General features: G+C 49.2%; 1 protein-coding gene across 2 annotated transcripts; it reads left to right on the top strand.

Moving 5' to 3' along the window:
- Positions 1 to 2837: 2837 nt before the first annotated feature.
- Positions 2838 to 6347, top strand: LOC138372409 (uncharacterized). Of its 2 annotated transcripts, none has more exons than XM_069337880.1 (5): positions 2838 to 2983; positions 5187 to 5522; positions 5616 to 5790; positions 5871 to 5976; positions 6063 to 6347. In XM_069337880.1, the coding sequence occupies exons 2-5, from the start codon at positions 5187 to 5189 to the stop codon at positions 6214 to 6216; spliced, it is 771 nt and encodes a 256-aa protein (XP_069193981.1). In that variant the 5' UTR covers positions 2838 to 2983; the 3' UTR covers positions 6217 to 6347. The 2 variants fall into 2 exon arrangements, with proteins under 2 accessions (XP_069193981.1, XP_069193982.1); XM_069337881.1 differs by lacking the exon at positions 2838 to 2983 and adding an exon at positions 3918 to 4034.
- Positions 6348 to 18981: the final 12634 nt, after the last annotated feature.

Here is an 18981-nt window from a genome sequence, read left to right as displayed (position 1 = left end):
TTGTCTGTTACTGGTAACAAGCTACGTACTCTTAAATGTTGTGTTTCCTCGTGGCCGTCCTCCTTCCACCGTAACCGGCGGTGGGAAACAGCTCTGGCGAGGTTGCGTATTGGCCATACTCGCTTAACCCATGGTCACTTGATGGAGCGCCGCCCTGCTCCTTATTGTCCTAGTTGCATTGTCCCTCTTACGGTCGTGCATGTCCTTCTTGAATGTCCTGACTTCCAGGACGAGCGTGTGTCTTGCTTTCCGACCGCCCCTCGAGGTCGCCTGTCCCTCAATAGAATTCTTGGTGACTCGGATACTTTTGATATCGTTCGCCTTATGCGTTTTTGTTCTCGTATTGGCATCCTTGGTGATATTTAGCGCCCTCTGATTATTTTGCGTATTTGATGGTGCTACATAGCCTTCCCGGTTTGGTGCCTTCTTTTGATAATTACTTACTTACTTATGGTGCTCCCTTCGAGTTCCCTGACTCAGTGGGTGAAGCGACTCCAGCGTTACTTCACCCGATATGGGCTGGTCGTGAGTGTCCATATGAATGCTGTCTCCTCTGGGTGGTGGACGAGTATCCCGAATGGGACCCACACAGTGGCGATGCAATTGAAGGACTCCATCCTTTCGTCTCTCCTGCTTCTGGGCTTCATGGTACACATATTCTATGTAGGTCAGCCCCGCACTTGTTTCCAGTGCGGGCCATCGGGCCACCAGGCTGGGGGTGTGGGGCAAGCCGGGTTGGCCCTCTGAATTTTTTTAGGGAGGAAGACTTTGCCCCGTTGGCAGTCCCGGACCTGTCACCAGGTGCTGCTGTGATGAATGATGCTTCCCGGTCGTCTGGTGCCCCGTTGCCTTCTCAAATGCCAGCCTACATGTGGCTGGGGATGTGAGTGTCGGGGTGGTAGTTAGTGCATCCCCGGCTCCCCTGCCTCAGCCATGCCCGCCTGCCCTCATCTCCAGTCAAGTCTCCAGTTGTGTCTCCTGTGGTGTGTGTGGTCTAGTGCCCCCAGTCATCGAGGATGCGGCCCGGCCGTGCACTGTGTCCGGAAGATGTGTCTTCGGCCCATGTTGACGTGCATGCGGTGATGTCTCCCTCGGTGTGTGGTCCTCTTCCCCGGGTTGTTGAGGCTGTGATGTAGAGTGATCGTGCACTGTCTGGAGTTGTGCGGCCGACCAGAGGTTCTACTGCGGTGCCTCTTAGCGGGGGAGATAGTTCCGACGACCTGTATCCAAGCGATTTCGGCGAGCTTCGAGTCTGTCTCCGCCTCGTGGTGAGACCTGGGTCGACGTCAGGAATTTTTGTGACTCTGGGAGTTCGTTTTCTTTGGATGGTGATGTGGGCAATGATGTTGGGGTGCCTGCGGCTTCTGTGGGCTGCACTGCGGTGGTGATGGGTCCTGTGGTGGGATTGTCATCTGATCCTGTGTCTTCTCCAGCTGCCTCTGCATCCCTGGTTGCTGGTTCCCCCGGGTTGGGCGGTTGTGGCGCCGGCCGCGGTTGCGGTAGAGGGAGGGGACTTGGTGATGGTTCTTAAGAAAGATTCTGTTCTTGCGACCCCCATGCCTCTAGCGTCCTTGTCTGTGCCCTCCGTGCGTCTGTCCTCAGTGCTGCCAACTGCTGCGCTGCTGCCCACTTCTCAGCCGCCCTTTGTTACTCCACCCCCTTGTGGTGTCAGCGTCTGTGTCATCGCCCTCTGTGATTTTGTCCCCTGCGACTGTGCCTGTTTTGCTGCTGCCCTCTGTAGGGCCAGCTTCTGTGCTCCAGCCTCTCGTGGTTCCACCGCCGGTGCAGCTGAGCTCTGTGTGGCCTCTTCCCGTGACTTCCGCCCCCGTGGAGGGGGCGGAAGTACTTCATGTATCGACCGCGGGGATCGCGTCGTTACGTTTCCTTGTCTGCGGAGGTGTGGGCTCGGTGGGATGCCTTCAGGAAGAAGTACCCTCGTCGTCTATTTCCGGATAAATATAATGATGATTAACTGTGTGTGTGGTTCTTGATTTGTGTTGCTTTATTTACCTGTTTTGATGTGCTGTGAGATACGGTTAATTTTGTTCGTGTTTCTTGCCTGGTTATGTTGGGTTATAGTGCTCTGGTGCTTTCTCTTGTCAGACTGTGTTTAAATGTTACCTATGTTTAGGTTTCCATTTTATGTGTATTGTACGACTTTTGTTTGTGTGTTTGTTTTACTGCTCTTGAGTTTTGTTTGTGTGTTTGTTTTACTGCTCTTGAGTTTTGTTCATGTGTTTCTTGCCTTATAAATGTGAATGATGATGTTCATGCTTTTCTATTATGTAGTATTTGTGTTTACAAAATAAAAAGAAAAAAACATGGGGGGTGACATATCTGGGGGATCAGTAAAGATGATGGATGAAGGAGACCTTCCCCTCTTATATTATAATAATATTTGAACAGACAATTCATCTTCAATATAGTTCACACTACTAGAGGAACTTTACAACTGTAAACTTATTATTTCTCCTTGGTATGGGAACCTTTTATAAGCATTTTAGTTCAAGTAAAAGTTTTTACATTAGTGCTAAATATACTGTGAGTGTCTGTCTTGGGAGCGCAAGTCTTCCTCTCATCCCTCTCTTCTCCATCTCTATGTTGTAACTAACAATAAGGTAAATGACGATAAATAATAAATTTTTAAACAATAAATAAACAAAATAAACATAACAGTGAAGGAGGTCAAGTAATGTTCGGTTAGTTATGGGGTTAAATGGCCCTTGCCTGCATTGTTGATATTGTCAATGGCCACTTCTGGCGACGGCATCTGGCCACTTGCATGTTATGGTCGTAGCGTCAAGAGAAAGTAGCATCTTGGACCCCTGTTGAGGAGTAGCCAATTACAAGCCAGGAAGGAACTGTTGCTGCAGACTTTATTAACCAATGAGAAGCAGTGTGGTGAGTATAAGAGTGGGAGTTGGCGCCGAGGTGTGTCAGTTACCTCCTCACCTCTACAGTAAGACGCCCTATTATAGTGAAGGTTTGTGCTATTATGTTAAGTATTATTGGTAATAATTAAGTATTATTGGTAATAAAGTATTAGACGTTGTACAGTTAAATGTTTCATAATCTTTGTAAGAATTGTTTTCTAGATTATGACATCCACAAAAGTGACGTCTTGATAAAGTTAAGTCTTTGTCAATTGGCTAGATTATGCACTTAATTAGTATAACATTGCTAAACAAATCCATGGCATCTTATAGATGTAGGTACCTACGTGGATAATAACCTCTAAATTCATATCCTGCTAAACTGCTCTTAACTTAATAAAATTAAATTTTAAATATGAATATTTAGTTTGTTTTTCTAAAATTTTAAGTTATATTTTGGTTCCGAAATAGAACTAAACTTTCCTTGCTCTTTGAGCTTACTTGTAGAGGATGAAGTGGTTTGGATACTGTTCACTTAATGAAATTCATGCATTTCACTTGGAAGCTACTATAATTGTTACTTGCAAATGAAACTCCTAACTATCCATAACAAAGTTTAATTAATGACTTTGCTCGGTCATTACATTCCAAACTGTTCGTCACTGGAGCAGTTAAAACCTTACTCTTCTTAGTTCGGATAGGCGTCGTAAGTTGCAGACTAGTTTGAGTAACGGGTATTGCAAGGAAAAACTGTAAAAACATTTGTAATTTAATGTAGCACCTTCAGGTATACCACTCCTGTTCCTACTGATTTCGGTTAAACCTTGTATCTAAATTACATTAAATTTAAACTATAGGAATGACTTGGCAGTCTACACAAATTTTATTGACGCTATAAATATTACGTATACCAATCTCTCCCTTGCATCCATAACTTTCTATTAAAAAAACACTTGTGAATCCTTGCTTAGTACTTGATGAAACGCTCAAAGTTTAATAAATTGTGCATAAAGAACGGAACTAATCCGTCAACAGATTGCCTTCCATTCACTTTTAATACAACAAATTTCCGGTGGTCGTGCCGGTGGGATCACAACTCGCCTCCAGTGAGGTATACTCTGCCTTAAACGTGCTCTTGTAATTTCACATACCGGAGACCAGGTGTGTAACATTGATTATTGTAATAGTGATGAACCTGTCAATGAAAACTTCTTGATGAAATAGCAGACTCATCGTTTACGTTAGCCTTCGATAAAAGGTAATTACTTTAAACATTGGATGGGTATTGTCAAGCAATACATTATTTGTGAAACTTCACTATTAACATCTTGTCTAAAATATACCTATTAAACTTAACGGTAGCATATACATTGCTAGTCTTGCAAAATTATTTAACTTCAAAGTTATTTTTTTTTCTTGCAACTTAACGATAGTTTTAAATCCTAAACTTCTCGGTCCCACTAAACTTCCACTTCACACCCTAAATTGAAATGACTTGCGTTTGTATTAATAACTATTCCCGGCCACACGTTGTGGCTCTTAAACTCTTGTGCGTTTCTAAGCCATGGTAAATTTCCCGTCTCCCAGTCCTCTCCCACTATTACTACCTCCACTGTCCTCTCATCCTTGTGTCCTTCCCACTCCACCATCCCCTCGTCCTACCACAGTCATCCTGTCCCCCTCTTACTCCCCCACTCCTGTTCCTTTGTACTTTCCATTCCTCCTCGTCTTTCCCTTCATTCCCCCACTACCTCGCCCGATGCATTCCCAAATGATCTGATGTTCCTATCGGTGATAAGTTATAAACGATAGGAAAATAAACCAAAATCAACGGTATGGTAAACGCTGCTCTTTCAATGCAATGTCATACAAAATAATAGAATGAAAGTAAATAAATTGATCTCTAAAAATTCAATTCATCAATGCAATTGCAGACATTGAAATGGAATTGTAACAAATAGTTGAACTTGTGGAGCACTTACATGAGACAGATGGCGCTGTTTAGAGAAGTTTTTACCAGTCACAGATGTGCCATCTATATAGTTGATATATAAACGCACACCTATTCAAATGCAACTGTCAAAATATAAAAGCAATTGGTAGAGGGTTTTAAGATTTCCCTATCACGAAAGTCTCTTTCAAAACTTTTTACGGTAGGATTTGATATTTGTGTATAAAAACCTGTTCGGATGCTTATGGGTAGTTTTGTGAGAATTTCAAAGCCATTGGTGAAGAAATTTCAGAGATTAGTGGTCTTGAACAAACGATCATTTCCATTTTTATTTATATAGATTTAATAAATACTCATTACAGATGGCTGCCATAATATTTCTGGTGATGGTGGCGGCAGTGATGCCATCCTGGGCCCAATACTTCGTTAATAACAACGCTGCTCCCGCCATCTTGGGAGCCACTGACAGGCCATTCGTTACCTCAAGTGGAAACCTCTTGGTACCTGAAGGCGGCCCCACCCAACCTCCTCAACCCCAGCAACCCTTCCCACAACTACCAGCACAACAACCTGTGTTTGTTCAGCCACAACTACCAAGCCAGCCTCGGGTCTTTATTCCTCAACAAGTATCTCCACTATTGACTCCCTTTACCTTCCGTCCAACTTCATCTTTATGCAACCATGCTGCTAAACCCCTGGTAAGAAGTTTTATTTTCCGTTCTCATTGACGTATTTAAGGTCAATTGGTAATTAAAATGAGCCTTAACATAATTTGTGTTGTAACTTGTCAGGTTGACGAGGTAGTGGACGGCAGAGCATACCACTTCTCATGGTGTCACGACTCTGGTCGACTCTACACCTGGGAGCAAGCAACCTATTACTGCTCTGGGCTTGGCAACGGTTTCCAGGCCGTCAGTATTGAAAGTCACAGGAAGCAAGAGTTAATTTCCAACTATATGATTACACGTAAGTTGAAAAGCTGGTCTGGGTGTTTAACTAGGCTTTGAGTGACTAACTTGGACGTAATGAAAATGGTATAATTTCAGACTACATCAGCGACATCTGGACGAGCGGCAACAAACGTAACTCGAGGTCTTGGTCGTGGTTATCTGGCACTTCCTCTCCCTACTCTAACTGGTCTAGCACCGGCAGGTGAGAACTGGTTTGTTGACCGTAAACAAAACTATTGGTGTTAACTGGTAAAGATCATGGCCTTGAGAACCACTTGTCTTCCCCAGGCGAGGACTGCCACAGCCAGACAACGATGAAGGCAATGAAGACTGTCTGGCGGTGTTAAACAAACTGTACAACGATGGTGTCACTTGGCACGACTCCTCCTGTTTCCACCTGAGGCGCGTCATCTGTGAGGCTCCACGCTTCTACGCTCAATAGTTGTTCCCCATCAGTTCTCAATATTGTAATACTAAATCAATGGTTTAAACTTCAAACTTTATCGATTGATACAAATTAATTCTAAAGAGAATAAGATTCTATTGTGTAGTAATATAAATGCTATAAACGCATTATCTGTTTTATTTCTCTGAAGGTCGTAAACACCGCCCATCTTACAAATGTGGTAGAGAAAAGTGTGAGGGGCGGCAAAGGGGATAATGTGTCAATGTGGACACCTTAACAGTTTTTCGACAGTCTGGTTAGATAGCGTAAGTTCTGATAGGCTGCCTTCCCCTACCAGCTAGAGGTCGGGAGATAGCGCTGAACAGACTGTAAGGCAATCTGTTCTCATTAGGGTGTTTAGAGCGGTGGCAGTCTTCCCCAAACGCATTCATTTAACTTTAACCCCTATCAGGCAATATAAGAAAAGAGCCAATCGCCTCCTTCCTTGACAGGCAGGAGGGGTAGCAGTAGTCTTGGTCACACTGTATGTGATAGGGTAAACTATGGGCTTGAACTTCCCTCTCACTCCCAGTAACAACCCTTATCAGAACCGTTCGGGACTGTCATGCCATCAGTGACCTTTTTCTCACTGCCCTTTTATACTCTCCCGCTAAGACGGTCGGGAGTGCCATCCAGGGTTATACAGTACAGGTGTATACAAAGTGTTACCAGACATTATGTCGCCATACACGATATCTGAACTGCTACTAAACTTTAAAAGCCCGACACGAGGTACTTTGGCCCTTATTTAGGGCGAAAACCAATGCTGGGTGTACACCACTGCAGTCATAAGGTACAAATTTTCTGGAAATAAGCATTACCTTACGATTTATCTTAACACACTTGTGTTGCATAATTCACAGATGGGGTTTAAATCTGATAATAGCTACTCAATTGCCTTTACAGACCAAATGTAAATACAATGTACCATGGAGGGTAACATCTTCAATAGAAATGGCTGCATTTTTGTTTTTCAATATTTTTTGCCTCTTAGTGGCTGATCATACGGCTCTGGAATCATTCAATCCTTTACATCTTGTTGATAGTATAGAATGTTGCTTGGCTAGATTCCCAGCAATTTTGTTTACTTGACCCCCCCTCCCTGCTCGGCTCGTTGTTGCCGTGTGGGGGCTTAGTGGGCGGCTGCCGGAGTGTGATGCTCCTTGGGACAGTCCTCTGTCCCTTTCGAGCCTTGTGCTCCTGCTGCCGTCCTCTCCAATTTTGCTGGGCACCTTTTACTTCCGTTTCGTTTTTTCTCCCCCTCCTCTTCTCCTATCTGCTTGCCGTTTTCTGCAGACCTTTTGCTTGTTCTGGTTCTTCCCTTGGACTTCCATTTTGACGCCCGGGTGCTTGAGGAGGCATACTCTTGCAACCGTAGAACTGTAGTACCCGACGTCGAGAGCGAGGGGAACATTTTATTGTCAATCCCCCTCTCGTCACTGAACCCGATCTCGGACTGTCGGTTTCTTAAGGTGGCGTTTGTGGGGCGTATACTCACGACGCACCCCTAGGAGGCCCCGGCAAGATCGGGGATAGCTTCTTGTTGGGTGTCCTGCCTCTAATTGTGGCTCCATGGTGGGTGTGGGGGCACATTCGTGAATGAATTTTATTTTACGTAATGATGATGACCCCTGTTTCGGCAGTTTCTGATTTACCTTCTCAGGCTCGTGGGGTGGGCGACAAAGACCCAGTCAGTCCATGTTGGAAGACCGGGCTCTGTAGCCTCCGCTGCATTGGGCCCCGACCTTGCTCCTCCTTTGGCCTCTCTGACTCCCTCCCCTGGCTCTCCTCCCTCCTCTGTGGTTGGGTCGAGCCCCATGCCGTCAGTGGTGACTACCTCGTCCCCTGGCGCGGCTCCTTTAGTTGTAACTACTGCGCCTTTTAACCCCTTTCTCTGGGGGTTTTCACCGCCGTCCTCGTCACGGCCGCCCTCGCTCGATTCCTTCCAGTTCTGCTACCTATCAAGCCTTGTTTGGTCCCGCTTCGTGGGCCAAATATTTTGATCTCCTCCCTCTTGATTCTGCGCCTCCTGACGATTTCTCCCTCCATCGACATCTCGTTGATTCCGTGGATGCCTCCATTACTTTCAACCCCACTCGTCTCGGTACACGTGTCGTTGTTGCTCTTTCTCGGGATGCTGCTTCCCGCTTGGCTGCCTTATCCTGCCTTGGCGAGACCCCTGTTTGGGTCTCGAAGAACGCTCAGTTGAATGCCAGTGTTGGCACTATTCTGCTCTCGCCCCATGTTGCGACCGGTGTTCGGGACCTGCGCGACTGCCACGACGATATTCGACATATCCTTGCTGCCCAGGGAAATTCTATTCTCCAGGTGGACACGTTTACTCGTCCCCCTCGTGGTAGTCGCCGTCAACCCCTCCGGGTTGTGAAGATTACCTTTGATGGTAGGACCCTTCCACCCTCTGTCATTCTTGCTGGTGCCAGGTGCTCTGTCCAGTAGTACATTCCTTCTCCTCGGCTCTGCAACAAGTGCTGGAGGTTTGGGCATGGTGCCCTTCGCTGCTCCGGGACTGTCTCTGTCCTTTGTGTGGTGGCGAAGGTCACTCTCAGTCGGAGTGCACTTCTCCCCAGGCTCGTTGCCTTCAACTGCGGTGAAGCCCACTCTACCTTCTCCCGTGCGTGTGTTCATTACAAGTTGAGGCAGCCGTCCTCAACTTGAAGCACCGGGAGCGTTTATCTTTTCCCGAGGCGAGACGCCAGGTTCGCCGGCTCCCGCCTTATGCTAATATCTCTTATGCTCGCGTGTTGCACTCTAACTCTCGTCGTCCTTCCCGCCTTCCTCAGACTCATAACCGTTTCCGGGCCTTGGACCCTGATACGCCCACTGCCCCCTCCTCTCTTCCTTTGTGTTCTCTCCCGAAGGATCCTCCTCCTGGTCCTCTGTCTGGGGTTCCCCTTCTTTCTACCTGGTCTGTCGTGTCTCCTGTGCCTTCTTCCTCGTCTCCCTCCGTTCCTCCTTCCCATCTTTCCCCTCCGTCTCTTGACTCTCCCCGCCGACTGTCGGTGCGGGCTGATGTCCATCGCTCTCCAAACGGCCGTCATGTGTGCTCTCGTTCAGCTTCTGTCGAGACGCTAGAATCCGTTGCCCAGTACGTGGTTGCTGGAACACCTGTCACTTTAAGTCAGAAGCGTAAACCTGGCTCCTCTCCTGCTTCCTCCCCAGCGGGTAAGAAGGTTTCGCTTTCTTCCTCGGCCCCTACTTCTGCCTCTCTCGCTTCTTCCCCTCCCATTTCGGTGGTTGCGCCCCCAGTTCCTGCTATGGAGGTTTCTTTAGCCCCCCGCTTCTCTCTTGGTTGCTGCCCTTGCTGAGGTACGCTCCCCTCTTTCTACCCCCCCCCCCCTCTTCCTGCTGCTGTCCTTCACTACTGGTCTCCGTTGTCTCCTCTTCCTCCTCCGGACCCCGCCCACCCACCTGATCTGTTCTCCCGTTTCCTTCCCTCCGTCTTTGCTCAGTTTACCCATGCCCCCTAACCCTGACTTTGCTGACCCTGATCCCGACCCTGATATTCTTTAACGTGCTCTGTTGCTCTTTCGCCTTTGTTTCTTCCTTGTTCTGTTTTTGTCCTTTCTCTTCTCGTCGTTGTCCATTCTTCAATGGAACGTTCGAAGTTATTACGCCAATTTCCTCGAACTCCAACTTCTGATTTCGCCCCTTCGTGTCTGTCTCCAGGAGCCGATGCTTGGTGCTCGTCCTGGTCGTTTTCGTGGCTTTTCCTTTCTCTCCACCCCCCCCCCCCCAGCCGTTGCTGGGACTTCTAATTCTTCTGCTCTTTTGATTCGTGCTGATGTTCCCTTTCTCCCTTTACTTTTTCCTTCGCCTCTCCATTGATCTGCTGCTCGTATCTTTGTGGGGAAATGGTACACAATTTGTTCCATTTATCTCCCCCCGAGTGTCCCGCTTTCTCTTCCTGATTTGAAACACCACCTAGACTCCTTGCCGGAGCCTGTGCTCCTGCTGGGTGACTTCAATTGTCGTCGTTCTCTTTGGGGTGACGTTCTGACGAATACCCGGGGTCGCCTTCTTGAGCCGTTTCTCCTCTCTTCTTCCCTGTCTCTTCTGAATTCTGGTGAGCCCACTCATTAGGACTCTCGGACTCGCACCCTTTGTCTTGATCTTTCTCTCTGCTCTTCTCTTTACTTAGATTTCCCGTGGCAGGTTTTTGATGACCTCCACCGACGTGATCATTTCCCCATTCTTGTTTCCTTTTTCTCTTTTCGCCCTTCCCTCTCTTTTCCTAGGTGACAGTTTGCTAAGGCGGACTGGACAATATTTACCCTCAGTGCTACTCTCTCTGACCTCTACCTTCTGCCTCTCTCTCGCGCTCTCCTCCTTTTTCATGACTGTCTTCAACGCTGCCCACCGCTCTTCCTCTCGAGTTCCAAGGATAGCGTTCCCTGGTGGAATGCGGACTGTGCTCGGGCTGTCCGCTGTAAGTAATTAATTATCAAAAGAAGGCACCAAACCAGGAAGGCTATGAAGCACCATCAAATGCGCAAAATAATCAGAGGGCGCTAAATATCACCAAGGATGCCAATACGAAAACAAAAACGCATAAGGCGAACGAGACCAAAAGTATCCGAGTCACCAAGAATTCTATTGAGGGACAGGTGACCGCGAGGGGCGGTCGGAAAGCAAGACACACGCTCGTCCTGGAAGTCAGGACATTCAAGGAGGACATGCACGACAGTAAGAGGGACAATGCAACTAGGACAATAAGGAGCAGGGCGGCGCTCCATCAAGTGACCATGGGTTAAGCGAGTATGGCCAATACGCAATCTCGCCAGAGCTGTTTCCCACCGCCAGTTATGGTGGAAGGAGGACGGCCACGAGGAAACACAACATTTAAGAGTACTTAGCTTGTTACCAGTAACATACAACCAAGAAGCCTGCCAACGGGTAAGGACTGAGGAATGGATAACCGGGTAAAAGTCGGAATATGGAATGCCTTTACGAGAGACGGGACAGCTTCCTTGGCGGCAGCATCCGCACACTCATTGAAAGACACACCAATATGGCTGGGAACCCAACAAAACTCAACCGACTTAAATTTACTGTGAACAAGAAACAGCCAATGGTGGATCTCGACAACTACTGGATGAACCGGATTAAAGGACCCGAGAGCCATGAGGGCACTACGAGAGTCAACAACAACTACAAAGGAGGACTGACGACGAGAAAGCAGGAGACGAAGACCATAGAGAATAGCATAAAGTTCCGCTGTAAAGATACTAGTCTCCGGAGGTAAGCGACATAAGTGCGATCAGGAAAAACAACAGAGTAGCCAACACCGTCCGCCGACTTAGACCCATCGGTGAAGACAGAAACGGAGCGGGAGCGAGAAGAAAAGTTCTCAAGGAAAAGGCGTTTTAGAACAGTAGGAGGGGTAAAAGCTTTAGTGATACGGGTCAAGGAAGTACAAAACCGCGGAAGAGGGACTCTCCACGGGGGCAAAGAAGGAACAATACGAGGAGAAACATTAGAAATACGAACGGAAAGAGAATCCTGGAGGCGAGATAACCGGACAGAAAGAGGGAGGTGGTGAAGAGGAACAGGAACCGCAGGAGGGGTAAAAGTTAAAGCACGACAGAGGCGAGAGGAAGGATGTTGTAAGGACCGCGCAAGATAGCGAAGACAGTAGCGATCACGGCGGTCCTGGAGAAACAGGAAGCCAGTGTCAACATACAAGCTAAGGACGGGAGTCGAACGAAAGGCACCAGAACTGAGGCGCAACCCAGTATGGTGTAAAGCATCAAGACGGCGAAGAGTAGAAGGAGAAGCAGACGAGTAAGCAGGGCAACCATAATCGAGCTTAGACAGGACGAGAGAGGAATGTAAAGCAAGGAGAGTGCGCCTATCTGCTCCCCAAGAAGTATGGGACAAGACCCGAAGGAGGGAAAGGGCCTTAGAGCACTCAACACGGAGGTAAGAGATATGGGGAGACCAAGACAAACGAGTGTCAAGGAATAACCCCAAAAGCTTTGCGGAATCTTTGTATTTAAGGGGATGACCATAAAGTGACAAAGAGGGAAGAAGGACAACCCGTTTCCGCGTAAAAGTCATAGCACAAGTATTAGAAGTAGAGAACTTGAAGCCATGATCGGTGGCCCAAGACGACACGGCATCAATTGCAAGTTAAAGCCGGCGCTGAAGGAGAGGCGAATCGTCACCCTGACAGCAAAGGGTAAGATCATCGACATCGAGAGCGGAGAAGACACCAGAAGGAAGAAAAGAACGAAGACCATTGAGGGCAACCAGAAAAATAGTAGTGCTCAGAACACTACCCTGGGGCACACCTTCGTATTGCTGAAAAGAGGCAGAGAGCGCGGTACCAATATGATATCTCCAAGTGGTGTCGTAAGCCTTTTCCAGGTCAAAAAGGACGGCAACAACGGAGGTCTTAGCAGCAAAAGCAGTACGAATATTGACTTCCAAGTTCACCAGGACATCTGTCGTGCTGCGGCACTTGCGGAAACCAAATTGAGAAGGGGAGAGGAGGTGATAGTGTTCCAGGAACCACATCAGACGAACGTTAACCATACGTTCAAAGAGTTTGCAGACACAACTTGTGAGAGCAATAGGGCGAAAGTCCTTAGGGGAAGTACCCAGAGACCCCGGTTTGCGAACAGGGAGGACAACGGCATCGAGCCAGTCCTCAGGGACTGACGAAGACTCCCAGATCCGATTACACATACTCAGTAAATACTGAGACGTGCACGGAGGGAGACGGCGATGCATCTCATAATGAATACCATCGGAGCCCGCCGCCGTAGAACCGCAGAGGGCCAGGGCAGAACGAAGTTCAGAGAGAGAGAAGGGATCATTATAGGGAAGTTGAAGACGAGTGCAGAAATCTAAAGGACGAGACTCAAGGACAGGTTTACAAAGAAGAAAAGATTGGGGAATATGAAGACCAGAGCTAACAGAAGAAAAGTGGGAACCCAGTACGGAAGCGACCTGCAACGGGTCCGCCACAAGTGTATCATGGAGGTGAAGGACCGGGGAAACATCGGGAACGAATTTACCCGCTATCTTGCGGATACGCTTCCAGATCTGGGCCAGAGGAGTTTCAGACGTAATTGTTGTGACATAAGACGCCCAACATTCACGTTTAGCCGTACGGATGGCCCTCCGGGCCACCGCACTCGCTTTCCGAAAGAAAAGAAAAGAATCGGTCGTCTGCCTACTGCGGTGCCTCTTCCAGGCTGCACGCTTACAGCGAACAGCCCGAGCACAGTCCGCATTCCACCAGGGAACGCACTTCCGTGGACCCCGAGAGGAAAAGCGAGGGATAGAGCGGAGGGCAGCGTTGAAGACAGTGTCATGAAAAAGGAGGAGAGCGCGAGAGAGAGGCAGAAGGGAGAGGTCAGAGAGAGTAGCACTGAGGGAAAATAGGGTCCAGTCCGCCTTAGTAAACTGCCACCTAAGGAAAGAGGGAAGGGCGAAAAGAGAAAAAGGAAACAAGGATGGGGAAATGATCACTTCCATGGAGGTCATCAAGAACCTGCCACGTGAAATCTAAGTAAAGAGAAGAGCAGAGAGAAAGATCAAGACAAGAAAGGGTGCGAGTCCGAGAGTCCTAATGAGTGGGCTCACCAGAATTCAGAAGAGACAGGGAAGAAGAGAGGAGAAACGGCTCAAGAAGGCGACCCCGGGTATTCGTCAGAACGTCACCCCAAAGAGAATGACGACAATTGAAGTCACCCAGCAGGAGCACAGGCTCCGGCAAGGAGTCTAGGTGGTGTTTCAAATCGGGAAGAGAAAGCGGGACACTCGGGGGGAGATAAATGGAACAAACAGTGTACCATTTCCCCACAAAGATACGAGCAGCAGAACAATAGAGAGGCGAAGGAAAAAGTAAAGGCACAAAGGGAACATCAGCACGAATCAAAAGAGCAGAAGAATTAGAAGTCCCAGCAACGGCTGGGGGAGGGGGGGGGGGTGGAGAGAAAGGAAAAGCCACGAAAACGACCAGGACGAGCACCAAGCATCGGCTCCTGGAGACAGACACAAAGGGGCGAAAACCGCGAAATCATAAGTTGGAGTTCGAGGAAATTGGCGTAATAACCTCGAACGTTCCATTGAAGAATGGACAACGACGAGAAGAGAAAGGACAAAAACAGAACAAGAAACAAAGGCGAAAGAGCAACAGAGCACGTTAAAGAATATCAGGGTCGGGATCAGGGTCAGCAAAGTCAGGGTTAGGGGGCATGGGTAAACTGAGCAAAGACGGAGGGAAGGAAACGGGAGAACAGATCAGAGGTGGGCGGGCGGGGTCCGGAGGAGGAGGAGGAAGAGGAGACAACGGAGAGGAACAGTGAAGGACAGCAGCAGGAAGAGGGGGGGAGGGTAGAAAGAGGGGAGCGTACCTCAGCAAGGGCAGCAATCAAGAGGGAAGCGAGGGCTAAAGAAACCTCCATAGCAGGAACAGGGGGCGCAACCACCGAAATGGGAGGGGAAGAAGCGAGGGAGGCAGAAGTAGGGGCCGAGGAAGAAAGCGACACCACCTTACCCGCTGGGGAGGAAGAAGGAGAGGAGCCAGGTTTACGCTTCTGACTTAAATTGACAGGTGTCCCAGCAACCACGTACTGGGCAACGGATTCTAGCGTCTCGACAGAAGCTGAACGAGAGCACACATGACGGCCGTTTGGAGAGCGATGGACATCAGCCCGCACCGACAGTCGGCGGGGAGAGTCAAGAGACGGAGGGGAATGAGGAACGGAGGGAGACGAGGAAGAAGGCACAGGAGACACGACAGACCAGGTAGAAAGAAGGGGAACCCCAGACAGAGGACCAGGAGGAGGATCCTTCGGGAGAGATCATACAGGGAGAGGGGAGGGGGCAGTGGGCGTATCAGGGTCCAAGGCCCGGAAACGGTTGTGAGTCTGAGGAAGGCGGGAAGGACGAGGAACGGAAGAGCGCAATACGCGAGCATAAGAGATATTAGCATAAGGCGGGAGGCGGCGAACCTGGCGTCTCGCCTCAGAAAATGATAAACGCTCCCGGTGCTTCAAGTTGAGGACGGCTGCCTCAAGCTTGTAATGAACACACGCACGTGAGAAGGTAGGATGGGCTTCACCGCAGTTGGAGGCAACGAGCCTGGGGAGAAGTGCACTCCGACTTAGAGTGACCTTTGCCACCACACAAAGGACAGAGAGAGACAGTCCCGGAGCAGCGGAGGGCACCATGCCCAAACCTCCAGCACTTGTTGCAGAGCCGAGGAGAATGAATGTACTCCTGGACAAAGCACCTGGCACCAGCAAGAATGACAGAGGGTGGAAGGGTCCTACCATCAAAGGTAATCTTCACAACCCGGAGGGGTTGAAGGCGACTACCACGAGGGGGACGAGTAAACGTGTCCACCTGGAGAATAGAATTTCCCTGGGCAGCAAGGATATGTCGAATATCGTCGTGGCAGTCGCGCAGGTCCCGAACACCGGTCGCAACATGGGGCGGGAACAGAATAGTGCCAACACTGGCATTCAACTGAGCGTTCTTAGAGACCCAAACAGGGGTCTCGCCAAGGCAGGATAAGGCAGCCAAGCGGGAAGCGGCATCCTGAGAAAGAGCAGCAACGACACGTGTAACGAGGCGAGTGGGGTTGAAAGTAATGGAGGCATCCACGGAATCAACGAGATGTCGATGGAGGGAGAAATCGTCAGGAGGCGCAGAATCAAGAGGGAGGAGATCAAAATATTTGGCCCACGAAGCGGGAACAAACAAGGCTTGATAGGTAGCAGAACTGGAAGGAATCGAGCGATGGCAGCAGTGACGAGGACGGCGGTGAGAACCCCCAGAGAGCGGGGTTAAAAGGCGCAGTAGTTACAACTGGAGAAGGAGCCGCGCCAGGGGACGAGGTAGTCACCACTGACGGCATGGGGCTCGACCCAACCACAGAGGAGGGAGGAGAGACAGGGGAGGGAGTCAGAGGCCAAAGGAGGAGCAAGGTCGGGGCCCAATGCAGCGGAGGCTACAGAGCCCGGTCTTCCAACATGGACCGACTCTGGGTCTTTGTCGCCCACCCCACGAGCCTGAGAAGGTAAATCAGAAACGGCCGAAACAGGGGTCATCATTACGTAAAATAAAATTCATTCACGAATGTGCCCCCACACCCACCATGGAGCCACAGTTAGAGGAAGGACGCCCAACAAGAAGTAAGTAAGTAATTATCAAAAGAAGGCACCAAACCGGGAAGGCTATGTAGCACCATCAAATACGCAAAATAATCAGAGGGCGCTAAATATCACCAAGGATGCCAATACGAGAACAAAAACGCATAAGGCGAACGATATCAAAAGTATCCGAGTCACCAAGAATTCTATCGAGGGACAGGTGACCGCGAGGGGCGGTCGGAAAGCAAGACACACTCTCGTCCTGGAAGTCAGGACATTCAAGAAGGACATGCACGACCGTAAGAGGGACAATGCAACTAGGACAATAAGGAGCAGGGCGGCACTCCACCAAGTGACCATGGGTTAAGCGTGTATGGCCAATACGCAACCTCGCCAGAGCTGTTTCCCACCGCCGGTTACGGTGGAAGGAGGACGGCCACGAGGAAACACAACATTTAAGAGTACGTAGCTTGTTACCAGTAACAGACAACCAAGAAGCCTGCCAACGGGTAAGGACTGAGGAATGGATAACCGGGTAAAAGTCGGAATACGGAATGCCTTTACGAGAGATGGGACAAGAGCGGACAGCTTCCTTAGCGGCAGCATCCGCACGCTCATTTAAAGACACGCCAATATGGCTGGGAACCCAACAAAACTCAACCAACTTAAATTTACTGTGAACGAGAAACAGCCAATGCTGGATCTCGACAACTACTGGATGAACTGGATTAAAGCACCCGAGAGCCATGAGGGCACTACGAGAGTCAACAACAACCACAAAGGAAGACTGACAACGAGAAAGCAGGAGACGAAGAGCATAGAGAATAACATAAAGTTCCGCTGTAAAGATGCTAGTCTCCGGAGGCAAGCGACACATATAAGTGCGATCAGGAAAAACAACAGTAGCCAACACCGTCCGCTGACTTAGACCCATCGGTGAAGACAGAAACGGAGCGGGAGTGAGAAGAAAAGTGCTCGAGGAAAAGGCGTTTTAGAACCGTAGGAGGGGTAAAAGCTTTAGTGATACGAGTCAAGGATGTACAAAACCGCGGAAGAGGGACCCTCCATGGGGGCAAAGAAGGAACAACACGAGGAGAAACATCAGAAATACGAACGGAAAGAGAATCCTGTAGGCGAGATAACCGGACAGAAAGAGGGAGGTGGTGAAGAGGAACAGGAACCGCAGGAGGGGTAAAAGTTAAAGCACGACAGAGGCTGATGTTGCAAGGACCGCGCAAGATAGCGAAGACAGTAGCGATCACGGCGGTCCTGGAGAGACAGGAAGCCAGTGTCAACATACAAGCTAAGGACGGGAGTCGAACGAAAGGCACCAGAACTGAGGCGCAACCCAGTATGGTGCAAAGCATCAAGACGGCGAAGAGTAGAAGGAGAAGCAGACGAGTAAGCAGGGCAACCATAATCGAGCTTAGACAGGACGAGAGAGGAATGTAAAGCAAGGAGAGTGCGCCTATCTGCCCCCCAAGAAGTATGGGACAAGACCCGAAGGAGGGTAAGGGCCTTAGAGCACTCAACACGGAGGTAAGAGATATGGGGAGACCAAGACAAACGAGTGTCAAGGAATAACCCCAAAAGCTACGCGGAATCTTTGTATTCAAGGGGATGACCATAAAGTGACAAAGAGGGACGAAGAACAACCCGTTTCCGCGTAAAAGTCATGGCACAAGTCTTAGAAGTAGAGAACTTGAAGCCATGACCTGTGGCCCAAGACGACACGGCATCAATTGCAAGTTGAAGCCGGCGTTGAAGGAGAGGCGAATCATCACCCTGACAACAAAGGGTAAGATCATCGACATAGAGAGCGGAGAAGACACCAGAAGGAAGAGAGGAAAGAAGACCATTGAGGGCAACAAGAAAAAGAGTAGTGCTCAGAACACTACCCTGGGGCACACCTTCGTATTGCTGAAAAGAGGGAGAGAGAGCGGTACCAAGGCGCACCCGAAAGGAACGACGAGAGAGGAAGCTGCGGAGAAAGAGGGAGATGACCACGAAGGCCAAAAGAATGAAGTTGAGATAGGATATGATAACGCCAAGTGGTGTCGTAAGCCTTTTCTAGGTCAAAAAGGACGGCAACAACGGAGGTCTTCGCAGCAAAAGCAGTACGAATATAGACCTCCAAGTTCACCAGGACATCTGTCGTGCTGCGGCACTTGCGGAAACCAAATTGAGAAGGGGAGAGGAGGTGATGGTGTTCCAGGAACCACATCAGACGAACGTTAACCATACGTTCAAAGAGTTTGCAGACACAACTGGTGAGAGCAATAGGGCGAAAGTCCTTAGGGGAAGTACCCAGAGACCCCGGTTTGCGAACAGGGAGGACAACGGCATCGAGCCAGTCCTCAGGGACTGACGACGACTCCCAGATCCGATTATACAGACTCAGTAAATACTGAGACGTGCTCGGAGGGAGATGGCGAAGCATCTCATAATGAATACCATCAGAGCCCGCCGCCGTAGAACCGCAGAGGGCCAGGGCAGAACGAAGTTCAGAGAGAGAGAGAAGGGATCATTATAGGGAAGCTGAAGATGAGTGCAGAAATCTAAAGGACGAGATTCAAGGACAGGTTTACGAAGAAGGAAAGATTGGGGAAGATGAAGACCAGAGCTAACAGAAGAA

Source organism: Procambarus clarkii, chromosome 38 (genome assembly GCF_040958095.1).
Source record: "Procambarus clarkii isolate CNS0578487 chromosome 38, FALCON_Pclarkii_2.0, whole genome shotgun sequence".
NCBI lineage: Eukaryota > Metazoa > Arthropoda > Malacostraca > Decapoda > Cambaridae > Procambarus > Procambarus clarkii.
This window is presented reverse-complemented; position numbering and strand designations above follow the sequence as displayed.